This window comes from Meleagris gallopavo, chromosome 28 (genome assembly GCF_000146605.3).
Source record: "Meleagris gallopavo isolate NT-WF06-2002-E0010 breed Aviagen turkey brand Nicholas breeding stock chromosome 28, Turkey_5.1, whole genome shotgun sequence".
Lineage (NCBI taxonomy): Eukaryota > Metazoa > Chordata > Aves > Galliformes > Phasianidae > Meleagris > Meleagris gallopavo.
This window is the reverse complement of record NC_015038.2, coordinates 389336-407472: the sequence shown is the minus strand read 5'-3', so window position 1 is coordinate 407472 and position 18137 is coordinate 389336. Positions and strand designations below refer to the sequence as shown.

Sequence of the window (18137 nt, the reverse complement as noted above, 5' to 3'; positions counted from 1 at the left end):
TCTCAAGCTGTTGGAAACGGGGACGTCAGAATCCTGGATTCAGACACCCACGCAGCTCCTCGTGACAGCATTAATTATCATGTGCAGTAGTTAAAAACGAGCAGTGTTTGGGAAATACACCTAACTGCACTCTTGTTAAATTTTTTGAAAGATCAGTCTCCTTCCAGCTCAACTGCAGTCCTTTTTCATCTGAAGAACAATCCTTCCTGAAGGATGAATGGTGTGGTTTCTTTCTTGGTTTTCTGTTGGCTTTTATTTTTTGGCACGCTGCTTTTTCTTGGAAGCTTCTTTCCTGTAACTGAGCAAACCAGGGCAGCCTTCACTTGTCGGTCTCCCTAGGAATGTTTCCGTGGTACGACAAGCTGACCTTGCAGAGGGACACCAACAATTTCAGCATTGCTTTTCCAGCATTCAGCCTTGCTCATAAATCTTTGTGAGATGTACAGAATGCGGGTGAGCACCTGCCAGTGGCCTTTTATGTGTCACAGCCTTTTCAGGGTAGAGCTCAAGCTGGCCCCTCTCTGCTGCTTGGTGCTGGAGCATTGATTTGCCACAGTGGTTGCTCACCATCCATTTCTGGAATCCATCTGAAGCCACCTCCTATTTATAATGTGTCGTTCCTTGCTGTCTTAGACAGTTAACGGTATTCTGTTACAAAGCTTTCTGCTTTCTGCATCGGAAAGTGTGTGATGGCAGCAACCCATGGACGAGGGGCTGCCGTGCTGTGTGAGCACAACGCTGTGCAGTGAGGCAGGACTGTGCAGCACATCTGCTGTGTGGCTCTGCCCATCTAAGCTGGGTTATGTCTGCTTAGCTGGGGCTGGTAAATGCAGCACCACGACCAAGGGATGCCAGGCAGTTGGAGCTGGTGGGGCCCAGCTTTGTTGGCTGGCTGGATGCATTCTGCAGTACTGCTGCAGCTGTTCTGAGGTCAGAGCGTGACGCGGGTGGATCTTCTTCCAGGATCTGAATTTGTATGAGCATCGGTTTTATCCAGTACTGTTATCAATGATGGGTTTTGAGTGGCAGATTGATACTTGGCACAAGGTGCGTGAACAGGGATTTCTTCCCTGGGAAATTGCTGGGGAAGCTGAACTCTGACCCGGCAGGTTGTGTGTGATGGGGCTGCTCTTAATTGTTTGGGTTCAGGTGGGGCAGTGCTCAGCTCCTACCGCTGCCAACAGAAATCCTGGGGTTCTGGAGGACTGAACGTTCAACCTTGGTATCTAAAAGACCATTTTGCTGTCCTGTTTGCTCCCTGGTGTTTGTGAGGAGGGCGATGCTCACCAGTGTAGGCAGTGCCCTGTATGGACAGCAGCCTGCTCTGAGCAAGTTGGCTGCACAGCACAGCCCCAGCTGCCCAGGCAGGGCTGCACTCTGAGCCCCACGGCTCACTGCCAACACCACAGCCTTGTGGGGAGCTGGATTTCTTTGATTTGTGTTCTGTAAAGTGATGTGACCGCACCAGCAGAAGTCTCTGCGAGCTCCAATCCTGTGCTGGGTCTTTGGGTGAGCCTTACAAAAGGTGCTCAACCTCCACGTGTTGCATTCATGCAACGATTTCTGATACCAAAAGCGATTACTCTTGCAAAGGTGCTTTCAGCACAGCTGGATTGCAGGTGCCCAATGCTATGTTACACATATCAGCACGTCTGCATTTTCTGATAGAAGCCGTGGGTTTTAAGCAGCCTGCAGCAATCATCTCAAGCAGGCTTATGAATACTGAACTTAAATAGCTCTGTCTAGAGAGGGTTAGCAAGTGCTGCTGGCCTTCTTCCAGCGGAGCTGGTACGTGGGTTAAGCCTTTAAAGCCGGTTTTATCACTTGATGTGTGCTTTTGGTTCTTGTCTTGCTTTGGGCTTCCCTGTTGTTCTTTGGAAGCAGGTTGAGCTCCGTGCTGCTCCGGGGCAGCTGTGCTGCCTGCTGGTGCCCTCCTCAGCTGCCTTGGCTTGTGGGGTGCCTGCTCTCCATGCACAAGCTTCAAAAGGTAAAATTGTGCTCATAATTGTTGTTTCACTGATGCTTGAGGAGCAGAAAGTCAATGCTGTGTGTCAGAGCCTCTTCTGGGTGGCCGTTTTGATAGCTTACCCGAGCAGTTGCTGTGCCCGCTGCTCACCCTTCTGCTCCGCATCCCTGTGAGCTGGGCAGGACTCTTTCTGCAGCCAGCACAGGGATGCTGCTGCTCACCAACCGGCTGCGCTTCGTACGGCTGCTCCCCTTCCAAGCCCAATGTTTGGACTGTTCTGCCACCCAGATCTTGCCAGTTTGCCTGTAACAGGCACCTCCAGAAACCACGGCAAAGCTGCACTGCGCCCACTGTCCCATTGTACACAAGGGGAGCAGCTCTGTGTGCTGGGGAGCTGGGGGCAAGCGGGAACTGGCAGATGAACTTTCTGCGAAGAAAAACTGAAGGACATCAATCATAAAAGGCCAAGTATCTTCAATGTTAAAAGTCACCCAGTTTTAATTTTAAAGCTTTAAACAGCCAAATATTATTGCCTTGTGCAAGTCATGAGCAATAATGCTCTGTATTTAGTGGGAATGTTATTGAATTTGTGGGTGGTTTGCTGCAGCAGCACAAAGATCGTGTTTCTTAGTGTCCTCTAAGCTATAAGGATGAATGTGTATGGAATATTGCCTTGGTGATGCGTGATTTTTGGACCCTTTTTCTATTCCTAACTTACTGTATCCTGAATGAATGCACCCAGCTGAGCACGGGATGGAGGTATTCTTGCAAAGGATGCATTTCAGCTTTGCAGTTTGTAGTGGCTTTTCTTGTCTGCCTTGGCTGGCTGACAAGCAGAGTGTGACCTTCGTGGCTCTGAATGGTTTGTCTTCTAAATTGATATCACTTGAGTTATTCTGAACAAGCATTCCCTCACGCCGAAAAAGATAAGTGGAACATTTGTCTGCCTCTTGTTGGGAGACTTCAGGGCTGCGCCAGCCTGTGTGCCAGCAGAGCCAAGGTTTAAACTTCAGAGCATATTGCACGAGTTATTTTTGATCCCCTTTAATAGCAACTATAGAAAGAGCCCAGTGCTTATGGCCAAATATTGTCTTATGGCTATTTCAGGTTTTGGCTTCTCTTCCATCTCCGACTCCATCAATACAGAAATTCCATTCGTTTCCATTTAGTTTAGGTGCTCTTAATCTTTAAGGACGTTTTTCAGCGTTGCAGAAAGCGACCAAGGAACAAAGAATCGATTGTGGTCCTTGGCAGTGGTTCCACGTGCTGGCATTCCAGCCAGCTTCCTGCACTGCTGCCTGAACAGCCAAGGCCTCATCCACACCAAGAACTGCTGCGCTGGGAGAACAAGATGCTCTGACAAGATGTGATTCCAGGGTTATCTTTCACGTGGCAGTGTGACGGCGGTGGGAGCATCGCAGTTCTGAAGCCTCGGGCTGCCATGTGCATCTCCCCGGGGTGCCTCCCATCCTTTCAGGACAGTCCTCCCAGTGCTGGAATACTTTGTTATCCTCAGCTGCTGCAGTAAAGCTAATTCTAATCAGCCTTCCCAACCAGCTTGGTGTCTGTTGTATCTCTTTCAGTTGGAGTGGGCTGGAATTTTTCAGGATACTGGAAGCACAGCGTGCCATCTATTTATATAGAGGCCCAGTGATATTTTCTGCTTTTGTTCCTTTCCAGACAATTTCTAACGTTTCCTTTGCTTTCTCAGCCTGGAGCTGATGTTTTCCTACAGTCATTTGTTATAATCCTAAGAGCTTGTTCCTGGATGGCAGTAATAAGCTCAAAGCCTTTCATTTTGGTGCACGGCTTCATTTCATTAGGTGCATTTCTTTGCCTGTGATTCACTTCACAGTTACCCGCATTGAATTTCATCTGTCATTTTCTCAGCAGTCACCCAGCATTGTGAGATTCATCCTTTTCTCTCCTCTCCTGAACAGTTTCAGCAGCAAACTTTATCACCTCACTATTCACCTCATCTTCCGGATCCTTTGTTCGTCACATTGGGCAGCACAGAGCTCGGGAAAGGTTTGCTGGGCACAAAATCTGCTGTGCATCCTTCAGAGCTGCCCCTGCTGAGCAGATACTTGTAGCCATGCAGGGACCTTCCATCCTCCCCGGGCCGGCTGTGTCTCCAGGAGCCGTGCTGAGGGCCTGGTTGGTTGTTGCTGCCCTTTGTGCTCAGTTACCTCCAAGGAGCTCCAGAGGGTTTGTATGTCTTACAACCTCCCTTTTAAAAGCCTTGGTGCTCTCTTCCAAAACAGCACGACTACCCGTGTGTTTGTTATCCTGCATTAAGCCATCTGCTAGTGGCAGTGCCAGCAGCTTGGTTCCTTGGGCTCTTGATAAGATCTCTCTCTATCCCAGGACTTTCCTCACTTCCTAATGAGCCCTCCTGTCCATTCCTCGGCCATGCAGTGAGGCTCATCCTGCTCATCCGACCTCGCCAAGCTAAGATGTCACCGAGCTGGGAAGAACCCACCTGCAGGATTCTTCCTGCAACCTCAGCTCCCCCCCAGTGAGCTGCTGCTCTTCCTTTACAACTGGCACTGAGCTGGGGCTGCTCTGTGGTACCCCCAAGTCCTGTTGGTGCTCACTGCTTCCCCTCCTCAGCAGAAATGGGTTCAGCTGCCCGGAGGTGAGGTTGTTTCATGGCTCTGACACAGACCTTGCCCTCTCCTAAATGTTTACCATCTGTATTGCGGCACTCAGTGCGAGGTTTGCCTGCTGCCACCCTCCCGTGGTGCAGCTTGTTGCACAGGTGACACGGTGCAATGAAGGTGGTAACCGTCCTCTAGCTGGACTTCCACCTGGGTTTGTTTTACTTGAAGGGTGAGTTCACCTGTTGGCCCAGCTACTGCTTGGCTGCTTCTGCAAATAGCTGTGGAGGTGGAGAGCTCGCTTGCCCTGCAGTCCTCCCTTTGCCTTATTGCTTTACCCTTTTCTGTCTGTGTCCTTTTTTGGCATCATCTCTCTGGGGCTGTGTGACACTTAGAAGTCCTGACGGAGCACTCAGGAGTTGTTCTGGGCTGCTGCTATCTGGACCACGCAGGGCGTCTGCGTGGCACTGGAGCGAGTGAGCGGGTGGACGTTTCACCTACGGAAGATGTAAAAGCTTGGAGCAGGTCAGATTCTTTGGTCACAGAGACCACAGTTTTCTCAATGGGTCTCTAAACGTCATTAATGTCACCGGGGAGGCTGACACCTTGGCTGTGTCCAGCTTCTTCAACTCCTGCCAGGCTTTTAGGAGCACTGGAGGAGTGGGGTTGGATGGGTGCAGCACCGCCACTGGTGGAGCACCTTCAGAGCTGAAGAACAGCTCAGCAGAGCATTCTCTTGCAAAGTAAACCTATGGCAAAATGAATGTCCGTCTTCCACGCAGGAGTGAAACCCTTGTGAGCTTTTTAATTACGAAATGCAGTTGTTTCAGTCAGGGATTAAAATTTCCTTAATTTAAGGGCAGGATTTTGTATTTCATGCCTTGATCCGGTGTCAGCGAGTGCAGGCTGAGTGGAGCAGTGACACAGTGAGTGGTCAGAACGGCTGAACTGGTGTGACTTGAAATGCTAATGCTGTTCTGCACCAGTAGGAAACTGGCAGCCCCTGCTTTTCAGTGACAGAAAGACTTTATTTTTAGTGCTGGCACTTGATCAAGCACTGGACTCGCTTCAACCTCTTCTCAGATGGTATGAAGCCTCCAACTGCCATGGAAATAATGGGTATTAAATAATGCTGGAAGTAGAGAGATGGAGACGGTGAAAAGAGAGTGAGGTGATGATCCAGGTTGGATTTGAAGGAGCGGTGGTGGCAGTGAGCATCGTGGTGCTGCAGGAGGTGCAGCAGTGGGAGCACAGGTGGGAAGGCAGCAGGGCTGATCCCAGCAGCTCTGTGCTCAGCAGATCACTCACATGGCTGTCGCTGACCTGGCTGGTTTCACCTGAGTGCTGTTTGATGGTGATGCTGGAAGCAGGGCAGGAAGGCTGGCAGTGCTGTGTGCCCTCCCAGGCAGCAGATGGACTGGAGCCATTCAGCTCTGCGTTTCTCCCTCTGACCTTCTCTTTCTTTAAAGCTTCAGTTCCTGTTGCCTAAAGAAGGCAGTGCTGGAAGCTGCAGCGCAGGAGGGCTGCCCTGCAGGTAATGCACCACGCAGCAGCAGTGCAGCACTTGAGCTGCTGTGCTCCCAGCAGTGCCATTGCGCAGCTAAAACAAGTCCTGCTAATTGCCAGGAATTTTACAGGAGTTCAGCTGAGCCATTGGTAGCCTGGTGAGGTGGATCTTTACCTCCCCTCCAATAACTGTTGTACCCACGTGCACATAAAGGTGTGGAGAGTTTCAAAACGTGGCCTCAGTTCCCAGCGGTTCTCCACCCGATGTTTTGTGCTGCTATTTCATCTTGAAAATGCTGCGCTGGAGAAGTAATTATGCCTTTGTAGCATCCCTCTTCTCCCTCGTGCTCTCCTGGGTTTTTGTTGTGCTAATCGTTGAAGAGATTTGTCCTTAGCTCCTTTTGATGACTGGCATGGATTCTGCCAGCGCTGCTTCATGTTGGGTTTTGTTTTCTTTCTAATGGAAAAATCTGACATAATCCATATCTCTTTTCCTGCTTGCATGAAAGATATGACTCAGCTGCTGCTTAAAAACAAAAAGCAACGTAGCTAATTGATCAGAGGAGAAAATGAATGATACCCTTTCATTTTGTTTCTCTCCTTTTTCCCTACATATTTCAGTCCCAAAGCCACCTCTTTCTGCCTGTTCCAATCCCGCTGGTTCAGAGCGAGCCCTGCGTGAGGGTTTGGAACAGAGACTTGCAAGCTGAGTTCCTGGCCCAGCAGTGCCAGCGTGGGACATGGCAGCAGGTGGTGCAGAGGAGGGGTGGGAGGCACAGAGCTGGTCAGCAGGAGCTGCTTTGGTGCTTCTCAGGCTCGCAGCCCATGCAGGCCGTGCTGCCGCAGGATGGGGTCACTTGGAAGGGGAATTTTTGGTAGTTGTGACAAAAGGCCCCTGAAGTGCAGAGCTGGGATGGAGGGGCACGAAGACAAGGTCGTCCCTGGGTGCTGGCAGTTGCTGGTGGTGACAGTTGTGAGGCTATTTCAGGAGTGCTTTTCTCTTTGTTTTCTGTGAGCAGCTCTCTCCGTGTTCCCAGATTTAACCCTGATGCTGCTCAGCTGTCATCGAGCTCGCCTTCCTTCCAGGGCTGCTGCCTGTTTGTGGTGTATGTTGACATCATTTATTTACTCTTCCTTTGCATTCAGGGGAAGATCGACTCCCTCCAGCTCCAGGCCAGCCTTGTCCCATGTATTTTAGACTTATATCAGGAGAATATAACACAAGTCTTGTCATTTAATCTCTTCGATTGTGACCTACGTGTCGTGACAGCGGGACAGAGCAGCCTGCTGTTCCTCCCAGTGCAGTGTGATAGCAGTCAGTGGCTGCTGCCATCGGTGCATTCCTCTGGTTTGCAGTAACTCTGACCATTTCCAAAGCTGCTCAATGGCAGCAGCACTGGGGTGTGGGCTGTCCTCTGCCTCTATCTGCTTACCGAAGGCTGATTTACACTTTGAAATACGGGTGAAGTAAATCCTGTGCATGGGAAGATGTGGGAACATATGGCTGGGGCAGGTGGGGCCGGCAGCCTGCATTTAAACCTCCTTAAGCTGCTGTGGAGTGGTCTCAGATGGAGTTGGGAGAACATTTGGCCTTGAGTTTTTTGTGCTTCTCATTGCCTGAGTTTGCTGCAGGAGCACTCGAGCTCTTCGTTGAGCTGGAAGAAAACCTTTAGATGGGTTTTGATATGATGTGGCTCTGTCTGATACTATCAAGGATAATCCTGCTGGTAACGTTAGGAAGAAGTCTGAACAAAACCCCCTTTTGTTGTCCCGTATCTAATGCAGAATCTTCTACAGCTCGTGGGTGGTGCAGCCTCTGCCATCCAAATGAGCCCAGGTTGAGTTTCCAGCATAGAAACATAATTCAGAAGAAGGCTAGAGGTGTGGGCAAGCAAAGCGAGCATCTGAACCACCAAGATGTCAGTGCTGGAGGGGAACGGCTGCAGACATCATGTAAATGTGTGCAGTCTGCCTGTGCTGCTCCGGCAGCCCAAACGCTGGTGTGACGGCAGCGTGTCTGAGCAGGCAGTTTGCATGCAGTATTTACGTGTGACAAGTGGCATTACCAAGCATGACTTCTATGCAGGAACCATGAGGGGTGTTACCTGAGAAGGTGACACTGGAGGATTATTAGATTTTCACTCTTTCGTGCAGCAGGAGTTACCAGGATAGCGCTGTGTCACAGGACTGATGTCTTCATAGCAGGTGCAGAAGCCGAGTCCTTTCTTTTCCATTTCTACATCATACCTCTGCCTTGAGAAAATGCATGAGTTCTCACTTAAATCCTGGGCAATGGAGGATGGAGCACCAGATAATTAAATACAACCCAAATTAAAATCACAGGAGTTATTGCAGGTTTCCTGGCTGACTTTGATTCCGAGCTCTTGATTACTGCTGCTATTTTATTACATGATTTTATGACACTGGGTGATGAACTGTTTGTAAACTAAATATTTACTCAGTGGGGCTGCATTTGGAAGTGCAGCGTGCTCTCAGCCAGCTCTGTGCTTGTTAAGGGCGCTGCTGGACACAGTGCTGCCAGCCCCTGCAGGTAACAGCTGCTGAGGTGCTCGCACCGAGCACTGATGAGAGCTGTTCTGCTTCAAAACCACGGCACTGGGTTGTGTCAGTGTACCGGTGTGGGCCAAATGTGATGCCCTCAGCTGTCCCTCGTGCCCCCCAGACCCCTCCCCACCTTGGCAGCCCTCCTTTGGGTGCTCTCGTTCTGTCCTCCTTACAGCATGGCACCCAAACCCGCCCTCAGGACTGGAGCTGAGGCTGCCCCAGCACGGAGCAGGGCAGGCTGTGCTCAGTTTGGTGCGCGCCCAAAAAGTGAGCAGGGCTGTGCCGTTTCCAGGCGGAGACATGTGGGAGCTGGGCTGCTCCTGCTGTGACCACCTGGGTCTCAGCCCACCCAGCTCCTTTTGCTCCTGGCGTTGCCGTCTCCCCTGCAGGCGTGCCCAGGAGACAGGCACTGTCCTTGGCAGCTGCTGCCTTGCTGATAGCAATCGCAAGTCAGAGGAGGCTTGTGTGCTCTGCGTGCTCCGAGGAAGGAGTGAAAGCTAACAATGTTCTAATAATGAGGTTTCATTCGAGATAGCGATCAGATTGTGTCTGGCTGTTGGATGAGCCTTGCCAGGCAGGAGGAGCTTCGCAGAGCTGTTCTGTGACGTTTCCTGGTGGCCCTTTTCATTACTGTGATGTAAACTTCATGCTTTAAAGAAGGATGTGTCGGTGGTGGCAGAAAACCATCAGTGAGTGCTGCTGACCATGAAGGGCTACAGCTGTTACCGGGAGGAGGAAGGCAGTGTCGGATCAGCAGATTTTAGAAACTGAGCACTTCCTCCCTATGGAAAAACTGCTCCGTGCTGATCCTGTGCCAGGGCAGAAGGGATGTGAGTGGGGAGGGCAGCCCGCCCACCGCGGGGCTTTGGGCTCCACCAGCCAGCACTGAGCTGATCCTGGGCTCTGGGTGCAGTTTGCACCAAAGTTGCTGAGGCTGGAATACGTGTGGGCTGCTCCAGGAGGGATGGGGTCTAATCCACTGCCTAGGAAAGTACTGCAACGGCAGGAGATCGGCCAGGTTGGGGTCTCTGGGTAGAGGGAGGGATACCCTGTGTGTTCCCACCCTTATCATCTCCTTGAGGAATGTGAGGACGAGAAGGTAAAGGAGAATTAAAAATGTAAAGGGACAAAACTGCTGTGGTTAACCCTGCTCTTAGCCTCTCTCAGTGTGCCAGCAGCAGTTTGTACACACGTCACAAAGCTGCTCAGGGTTAGCAGTGCCCAAAATTGAAAGAAAAGAGCCTGTTTATCTATTTTTCTCTCTGTAAAGCAAATTCCAGCAGCAAAACAGGAGAAGAGAGTTCCTCACATCAAGCACCTCCATGCTGAGAAGGCAGCACTCCTTCTCTTTCCTCACTTCTGGGCTGGGAGGCAGGTGTGTGCTTTGTGCTATTGCTGGCCGATGGAAGTTATTCCTACCCCGTACCAAGGAACGCCGCAGCAAATAAAAGAGGAGAACTGTGCATAGCGATGGATCCTCTCGGGTTACTGAACTTACCACTCTCCTAAATTTAAGGCTGGGGGATTAATGGTACTTAAGGGAGGACGCATCGGCCGCTTCGCTTCCTCTCCGTCCTCTTCTCCTTCCTCCATAACCTCAGGAAACCTGCTTTGCTTGAGCAGAACTTTGCCCTCCGGCTCTATGGGTGGTGTTTGCAGGTAGCTCAGGCTCCCTGTGCTGCTCTGAGAGCCGAGCATTCCTCTTCCTTATGGCCTGGTTTGAGGAGCTGTGACTGTATGTGCAAATATGGGATCTGTGCAAACGTGTGAGTGTTACTTGGTTGATCCTTAGCACTGTACATAGGAATGCCTATGTTCCCTCTGTCCTGCCTTGATGATTGATCCCATTATCCCTTCTGGTCCCGTAGGAACCTTGCAGGAAAAGGACCAGCAGCAGAGCATGGCCAACAGCAAGTGTAAATTAAAAACATGCATATTTTATTTTGTGTCTAAAGAGATTTTTAAAATAATTTTTCTTTTAGTCCAACATATTGTGGCTTGAAGAAGCAAATGTATTGGTTGACAGCTGCTTGGGTGGCTTTAATGATAAAGAATGTCAATAGAACTGTCTGTCTGTCCAATAAACATGGAGCTCACGGCAGGAAGGAGCCCTTGAGGCTGTGCACCCAGTGCAGGCATCCTGCTGTGCTGTGCTTCTCCCTGGGCAGATCAGCAGAGGCACCAAGCATTGGCCTCACTGCTTCAGAGCTACAGCAGCAAAGTTGTTCGTAGTTCTTTGGTGGGCAGACAGTGGTTGTCCTTCCTCCAAAGAAAGCTCTGCTTGGGAGATCCTGGCTTGGCTGTTATCAGTGATGAACTTCTGTGTGTTAGCTTTAAACAAAAAGTTATTTGTAATGGTTGTGTTCCCGCATTAAGGTCTGAATAACTCATTGAGAAGAGTAATTTGTATGAGATAATGCAGGATTGCTTTTTTGGGGGGTTTTGCTTAGAGACACTTCCTTCCCTCCCATAGCAAGTACTGGAATTGGAGGCAGTGAGCACTGCTTGCTGCAGTGATCAGCTGGAAGCCCCCTGACTGCTGGAACTGCTGGATGCACCCACAGCAAGCTGTGCAAAGGGACCCAGCTTTGGGAGGACTTGTGACCGAGCTGCTTGCTTCCTCATCACGAGGAGCTGGGTTCTGCCTGTAGCTGAACACACAACTGAGACTCCTTTTGCCCCCCAGCCATGCTTGGTGCTCCTTAGCTGAGGCACGTGTGCTTGGCCACGTGTTAAGCTGCCAGCTCATCCCTAAATAGCAGCCTCCTGTAAATGCAACACGGAGCATTGCTGTAGCCAGGAATCTGAGGAAGGAGGAATTCCACCTTACAGGACTGCTGAGACCTGAAAATCCAGCTGGGTTTTCGTCTGGCAACTTCAAAGCCAGCAGATCTCTGTACATTCAGGCTCTGCAGTTAATAGAGCAGCTAATAAAGGGTTGTCGTTCCCTTCAGGAGAATAAACACTGCTGAATAAAGTTGTACTTAATATGTGCCATTTTGTGTTCTGTATTTTTTTTTTTTTAATGCAGTCATGTCTATAAAATTGTGCTGTTGCTATAATTGTATCAGCAAAGGGCTCCATCCAGCATGCAGGTGCTCTGCTTGAAGCTGTGCTTCCTCTGCTCGTCCCATCAGCAGTGAGATCTCCTTTCATTGCTTGTTCTGCTGTCGGGGGAATGGCATTTCCTCAACAGACACACAGTGCCAGAACTGAAACCAGCACAGGGGTAGCACTGCATGGTGCTGTGCCACGTGCCAGGCAGGTCAGTGTGGGGTGGAGGAGGGAAACGTGCATTGGTGTGAAGTGCAAAGCTTGAGTAAATTTAGAGGCTGTCCACCCAGAGACTCACTGAGTTACAGTTCATTTCTGGAAGTTCTGAAATGAATTTGGTTCACGCCTCCGTGCTGCCTTACGTTTCCAAGTGTGAGATCAGGAGTTGCCTGCTGCCAATACACTGCCACTGGGAGCTGTTCGTTTGATTTAACATCGTTGCATTTCTTTCTTTTCTCCAATTCTTCCCTCTCTCCCCCAGGCCTGTATAGATGAGAACCTGGACATGGTGAAGTTCCTTGTGGAAAATGGAGCCAATGTGAACCAGCAAGATAACGAGGGCTGGACCCCCCTGCACGCCGTGGCATCGTGTGGCTACCTGAACATTGCAGAGTGAGTGAGTTTCAGGCTATTTGGGTATCAGTAACACTTTGCACATCCTCCTCTTTGAGTGGGTGCAGCTGTGATTGATGCTCTGAAGCTCATAGAGTGCTTGGAAGCAACGTTAAAAAAAGAAGACGCCTTCCTTCTTTTACTGAATGCAAAATTTGTTACTGTTAGGGTGGAACCTATAACTGGTTGTCCTTTATTGATCCCATTAGAGTGATTTATGATTTGTTCAGCGCTGTGCTAAAACCCCGAGCAGAGGGGAAACGTGAGGGCTGGCAGGAGCTGATGAGCACAGAGCTGCAGCAGAGCATGGAGAGTTTTGCCCTGATGTTTAGGGCAAAGCAGTAACCTGCTGCAAGTGACTGCAGCTGTCTGCACGTTCATCATGCTCACAGAGGGCAAAATAGTTGTGTTTGTCACAGAGGAGGTAGTGGTACTGCTTGTGCACCAACAAATTGTTCTGGGAGTTGCCCAGATATGGGACCTATGGAATAAGTGCAGCCAAAGAACTGGCAAACATAAGGGGGAGAAGGAGGCGTTAATTGTTTTTGAATGAAATAAATGAAAAAACTGAAGATAGCTTGGGTTAAAGGCATCATCTCTCAGGTGAGTGCAAGAACTGGGAACACTGAAGTAGCTACAGAGAAGCAAAAGTTATTTATAAGAGCCGCTGACCAGGAGCTTTGCACTTAGCAGTGAGCTTTTATAGAGCAGAAATTTGATAAGAATGTAAATGCTTGTTTGGTAAGTGAACTTGATTGAGAAGATTGTATACTTTGTTCTGCCACTTGATTTCCCTGTTAGTTGCTCTGAAGCCTTCATGTGAGGTCTGACGTTGGCATGGCTCTCGTTCATGTAGGTATTTAATTAGTCATGGAGCCAACGTGGCTGCTGTGAACAGTGAAGGTGAAGTCCCGTCTGACATTGCAGAGGAGGCAGCCATGAAGGACCTGCTTCTGGAACAAGTAAAGAAGCAAGGTAAATCAGCAGTGGGATTGAATGCACGAGGGGCAGACAGAGAAGGGTTTCTCTGAAGAAATTCTGTGGGCTGCTTTGCTGTGGATAAGGAGATGTGAAGTCTGTCCTAAGTGGCAGCAGACGTTTCTGCTTAGAACATTGGAACGAAAGCAGAAGATCTGTGTTGTGCATTGTCTGTCCTTTTTAGTAGGATTCTTGAAAGGAAGACACTGCAGTCCTGAAAAGCTGATTCTGTAGATCCAGTTGTTTTAAAAGTGAGATTTAATTCTGACCTCTGGTACCAACGAAAGGTCTGGTTTCACAAAGCTTGGTGATGCAGAATTGAGATTTGCAGCCCTGCTAAGAGTTGGGGCCTGGAGTGCTGTGTGTGTCCTAGAGTGACCTGCTTTATCCTGATCCTTCCCAAGACTTCTGCAGCCCATCTGCTCTGCTATTTCCCCTTTCCTCGTCAGGTGTGTCTGTGTCAGTTGTCCCTGCAAAGCTGTCACTGGTAGAAGTGATTTGGGCAGTGTCTTCATTAAGGGGTTCTTCTCCAGTGTAAGATTTTCTCTATACTCATGAAATTTATCTGCAAGTGGTTTGGTGTCCGTATGTATGTATAAGAGTTTTAAGTCCTACCTATGAAGTTCATCAGGGATGCAGCCTGTTTCTCTTTAAAGTGGGTGATGAAAGTGTGCACTGCAATAACGTATTTGAGGGGGCATTAAGGAGGTAATTCCACCTCTGCTGCAGATATTTTGTCTGACACTTCTTAGGATTTCTTTTGGCTTTTTCATTGCTTTGCCACGATAGTAGCATCCTGCTAAGATGCCCTAAAACAGCCATCTGGCTCTGCTGAGAAACTCCCCATTGGCACAGTTTAAAAGGTTGATAATTGCTGAAATAAACGTATTATAAACTTTAGATAAGCATCCCTCCAGCTTTGTCTGCAGCTGTAGCTGAAAGCAGATGCCTGGGGCAAGCACAAGAACAGGACAAGTGTGCATGATTTCCCTCCCAAATGTTTTCTCAGCCTGCAGCCGCTGTGCCTCGAGGCATTCCTGAGCCAGATGGACTTTCTGTGTATTTTCAATGTGAATCTGCCACGGATTTCTGTTTTGTGGACTTGTCTCTCTTGGTCTCTGAGCTTGTGGATCATTGCATTTAACATCTCCAGATGTGCTGCTACTGTCTGCAAATTTATAATTCTTGTTTTGAAGCCGTTTGCAATTTTAATATTTGCAACATCATGCGGTGCTTCTCAGCTCACAGACTGAGTTGATAAGTGTTTTCTTTTGTTCTGTTCTAAGTCTCATGCCCTCCAATTTCCTTGGTAATCATGTTGTTGTTATAGTGAAAGAACTGATCTGTGGGGCCTGTTACTTTTCAATATTGATCTTGATTTAATTTGACCTTTTATTTCCACCTCCTATCATTGAAATGATTTAGGACTGTTTACCAGCATCTAGTGGTTTGCTGCTTGGAGGAGCTGATCAAATATGTCCCTCAGAATGCATGCCAGGAATGGCCCTGGTGCTCTCTCTACATGCAGCTTGCTCACTTACTGAATTTCCAATGAGAACACTGCTGGGGCTGTGCTGCTCTTACAGGGGATGCCTTAGAATCATTTCTGCACGTCCTACACAACTTATTTTTGTTAATTGTTGTTCACGAATTGGTTCTTTTAGGCTGGAGTAAAGCACATTGGCAGTACAACCCCTCCACCCATGACTGGGTCAGTCAAGCCAGTAGTTGACCAGAAGAGTTTGTTTTAAGTCAGACTGCTTTGAAGTTTGTGTCGATGGTGCAGGAGATCTCCCAGCTGCTAGAAGCAGCTTTTGCTGATGTTTTTGGAAGATGACACAAGCTAATAACCTTGCGTAGCAAATGAAAAATAGGGTAAGTTCACAAAGTGCATGAGAGCTTTCACCCGATAATCTCTTCTGTGCATTGCTGTCTTAGGAGTAGACCTAGACCTGGCAAGGAAAGAAGAGGAGCAGCAGATGCTGCAGGATGCCCGGCAGTGGCTGAACAGTGGGAGAATTGAAGATGTAAAGCAGCCTCAGACGGGTGCCACAGCTCTTCACGTTGCTTCAGCAAAGGGCTATTCTGAAGTCATGAGGTAGGATCTCCTTCCCGTGGCTGCTGTGTTGAACTGAGCGTGGTTTTCCCGAGGAACATGCATAGATTTTTAGTTGAGAGAAATATGTTTCATACCAACATCGTTGGGCTGCTGTCTGTCTAAGTGCTCAGTAGAATTATGTGCCCAGCCGTGGTCGTTCACCTAGAAATACATAGAGGCTGGAAGATTGCCTTCCGTACCTGCAGGTCTTCAGAGAAATGAAAGCTTTTCTGAGACCAGGGCACAAATTAGAAGGTCAAGTTAGAAGTACAAGTTTTAGGGCTAGCAGGTCAGGCGTATCGGGATGAAAGTATAATTTCAGCCTACGGGGGGACAGTACATCCTGCATGGCAGTCACAAACCCCTGGCAGCTGACATGACCAGAATGTCAGACTAGTAAAAAAATGCAGTGTCCACCTCTGCCTCAGTGTCCCAACACTTAATGCTACTGCTCTTGTAGCCATCAGCAGAGACAGAGGTCCCACCGTGTAACAGTGCTGCTTCTACTGCTCCAGCAGTACTCAGCTCATTATGGACGTAAGTTTGATCAGTGCAGTGCTTCCTGGCAGTGAAGCATTAATGTTTTTACAGGTAGAGTCAAGTCAGGATGTCCCAGCAGTAAAGCTTCCTAAATAATGGATGGATGGAGCTAATCATATGCAGGTAGAAATGCTTTCTGGAAACATTCATCCACCTCGATTCCTTATTTCACAGTCTTAAGTGACATGACTTGATGTGTAAGAGCAGCTTCTTATCAAGCTCAAGTAATTTTGTTAATCTCTGTGTTTCCTCTTAATATTCATACATTAGAGCTTATAATAGAGTTATAAGCTGTCTGTGTCTCTGCTGTGCCCAAGAATGCTAATTCAACACAGATGGTATGGAATAGAAATCTAATATCCCTCTGAACAATATGGGGTTTGGTCCCACGGGTTTTTACTGGGAGGTTTTCTCTCCAGTCAATGGAAGCTCTGTTCCCCATTTGCCAGCTGTCCACTTCTGCTCAGCTACTCCTTGGCATTAAATGCTGTAGTGATAAACAGATCTCACAGGGAGCTGACGCTGTTCCACTCTTGTGTGTGTTATGGCCACCCTGTAAGTTCAAATACGAAGCTCCAGTGACTTAAACCAGAGGGACTGAGAGCCAGCAGCTGGCTAACTCAAATGAGACATGGAATTTCTCTGTGACCTTGAGTATCTTAATAACTGTGTTCCTCCCTTTTTCCAGCTGGAGAATGAACATCTGATTTAAAACTTCTTTTACAGGGAAGCACACTGCTGCTGTAGCACCACTGTGTTTTATTTAGCGCTGAAACACAGCATGTAAAGTTGCAGGAGCTTCAAAACTGTGCTGTTCTGGGGTCATACTAGATTTCCCCTGAGCTGAAGGAAGGTGGCTGTGCGTGGTGGAAGCACCACCATGGAAATTTTCAGTGGCAGTTTTACTGGAGCTGCAGAATTCCCCTGGGATGTCCTTCAGTATTTGAGCAGCTGGATAACAGTCAGTTTTGATACGTGAGCTGCTCACTGCTTTCACCTGATCACTTGTGTACTGTTGTGCCTCTGACGTTTCAGACAATTGTCTCTCTTCTGTTTGTTTTGGTTTTAAATATTCAAGCCCCAGATGCATTGCAGCGCAGTGCTTTGGTCTGATGGAGGGGGCAGCAGGTGGAAGGTGTTCAGCAGTAAATGGATGAAAGGATGTTCCCAGGCAGTTGTCTTGGGTAAGATAGCTGTGCAAGGTCTGATCTGCACAAACACGTACTTGAAGTTGTCCATTATTTAACCTACAAATTTAACAGCTGGTGATCGCAGTCAGCAATATCTCTGCCTGTTGCCTGGCAGTTCTGCCAGCACTGTCTCCTTACAGACTGTTCATACTGTATGTGGCCTTGTTTTGCAGTAGAACCACCACCAAACTTGAATTACCAAGTGTCATTTCCATGCCAGGTGCTGTGCTCGACTCACTCACAGAGATGACGTTCTGGACAGAATACAGAATTTGTTCTTGAGTGGGCACGAATCAGTGTTGCTTCTTTTCTCAGGCTCTTGATCCAGGCTGGGTTTAATTTGAACGTCCAGGACAACGATGGCTGGACTCCACTGCACGCTGCTGCACACTGGGGGGTGAAGGAAGCCTGCTCCATCTTGGCTGAGGCGTTGTGTGACATGGATGTCAGGAACAAGCTGGTCAGTGAGCACAACAGGCAGCGTATTTCATTGCAAGATGCGTTTCGACTTCGTTGCCATATGCCATAATTGCTTATCGGTTTGATCCAGCAGTGTGACAGGTTACATGGTGAGCAGTTCTGCATGTGTACTAGAGCACTGAAAAGCAACAGGAAATAAGGACTCTTGGCAAGAGAAAGGAAGAAAAGATTTTAGGTATTATTGGAAAACATCAGTGATGAAATAAGGACCAAGATAGGGGCTAATGTGTGTATTCCTCTTTCAGTATGACCCTAATACATTGAACAACAAGAGAAAAACAATCTTGGAGTGCAAAATCACATGCTAAGCTATAAAGCATTGCAAATTCATGAGCCCTTGAGTCACTGGCAGCATGAAATCTTTCCTACTCTTCTGTGCTGGTCATAAAAAAGGAAATAAAATTCACAATGCTTGTGAGAAACGAGTGAAGAAAAATAGGGCATTTGTGAGGGGGGGGATGAGAAGGGAAGGAAAGCACCCCCGCTTCATGCTAAGACTAGAAGTTTGCTTAAAGAGCCCGTGGGTATTCAGGAGGTGAAGTCTGCTT

At 48.5% G+C, this 18137-nt stretch overlaps 1 protein-coding gene across 6 annotated transcripts in view; it reads left to right on the top strand.

Moving 5' to 3' along the window:
• The first annotated feature begins 687 nt into the window (after positions 1–687).
• Positions 688–18137, top strand: part of LOC100545452 (protein phosphatase 1 regulatory subunit 12B) — a 31126-nt gene continuing 13676 nt past the window's right edge. For 2 of the 6 annotated variants that reach the window (XM_010724047.2, XM_010724045.3), the window contains exons 1-5: positions 688–930; positions 12173–12303; positions 13160–13278; positions 15220–15379; positions 17425–17569. In XM_010724047.2, coding sequence (XP_010722349.1) covers positions 703–930; positions 12173–12303; positions 13160–13278; positions 15220–15379; positions 17425–17569 — 783 coding nt within the window. In that variant the 5' untranslated portion in view covers positions 688–702. Of the gene's footprint in view, positions 1048–1954; positions 1988–4989; positions 5092–11800; positions 11903–12172; positions 12304–13159; positions 13279–15219; positions 15380–17424; positions 17570–18137 lie in introns of those variants that run through there. The other 4 variants (XM_010724048.3, XM_010724050.2, XM_010724053.3 and 1 more) reach the window with 4 other exon arrangements.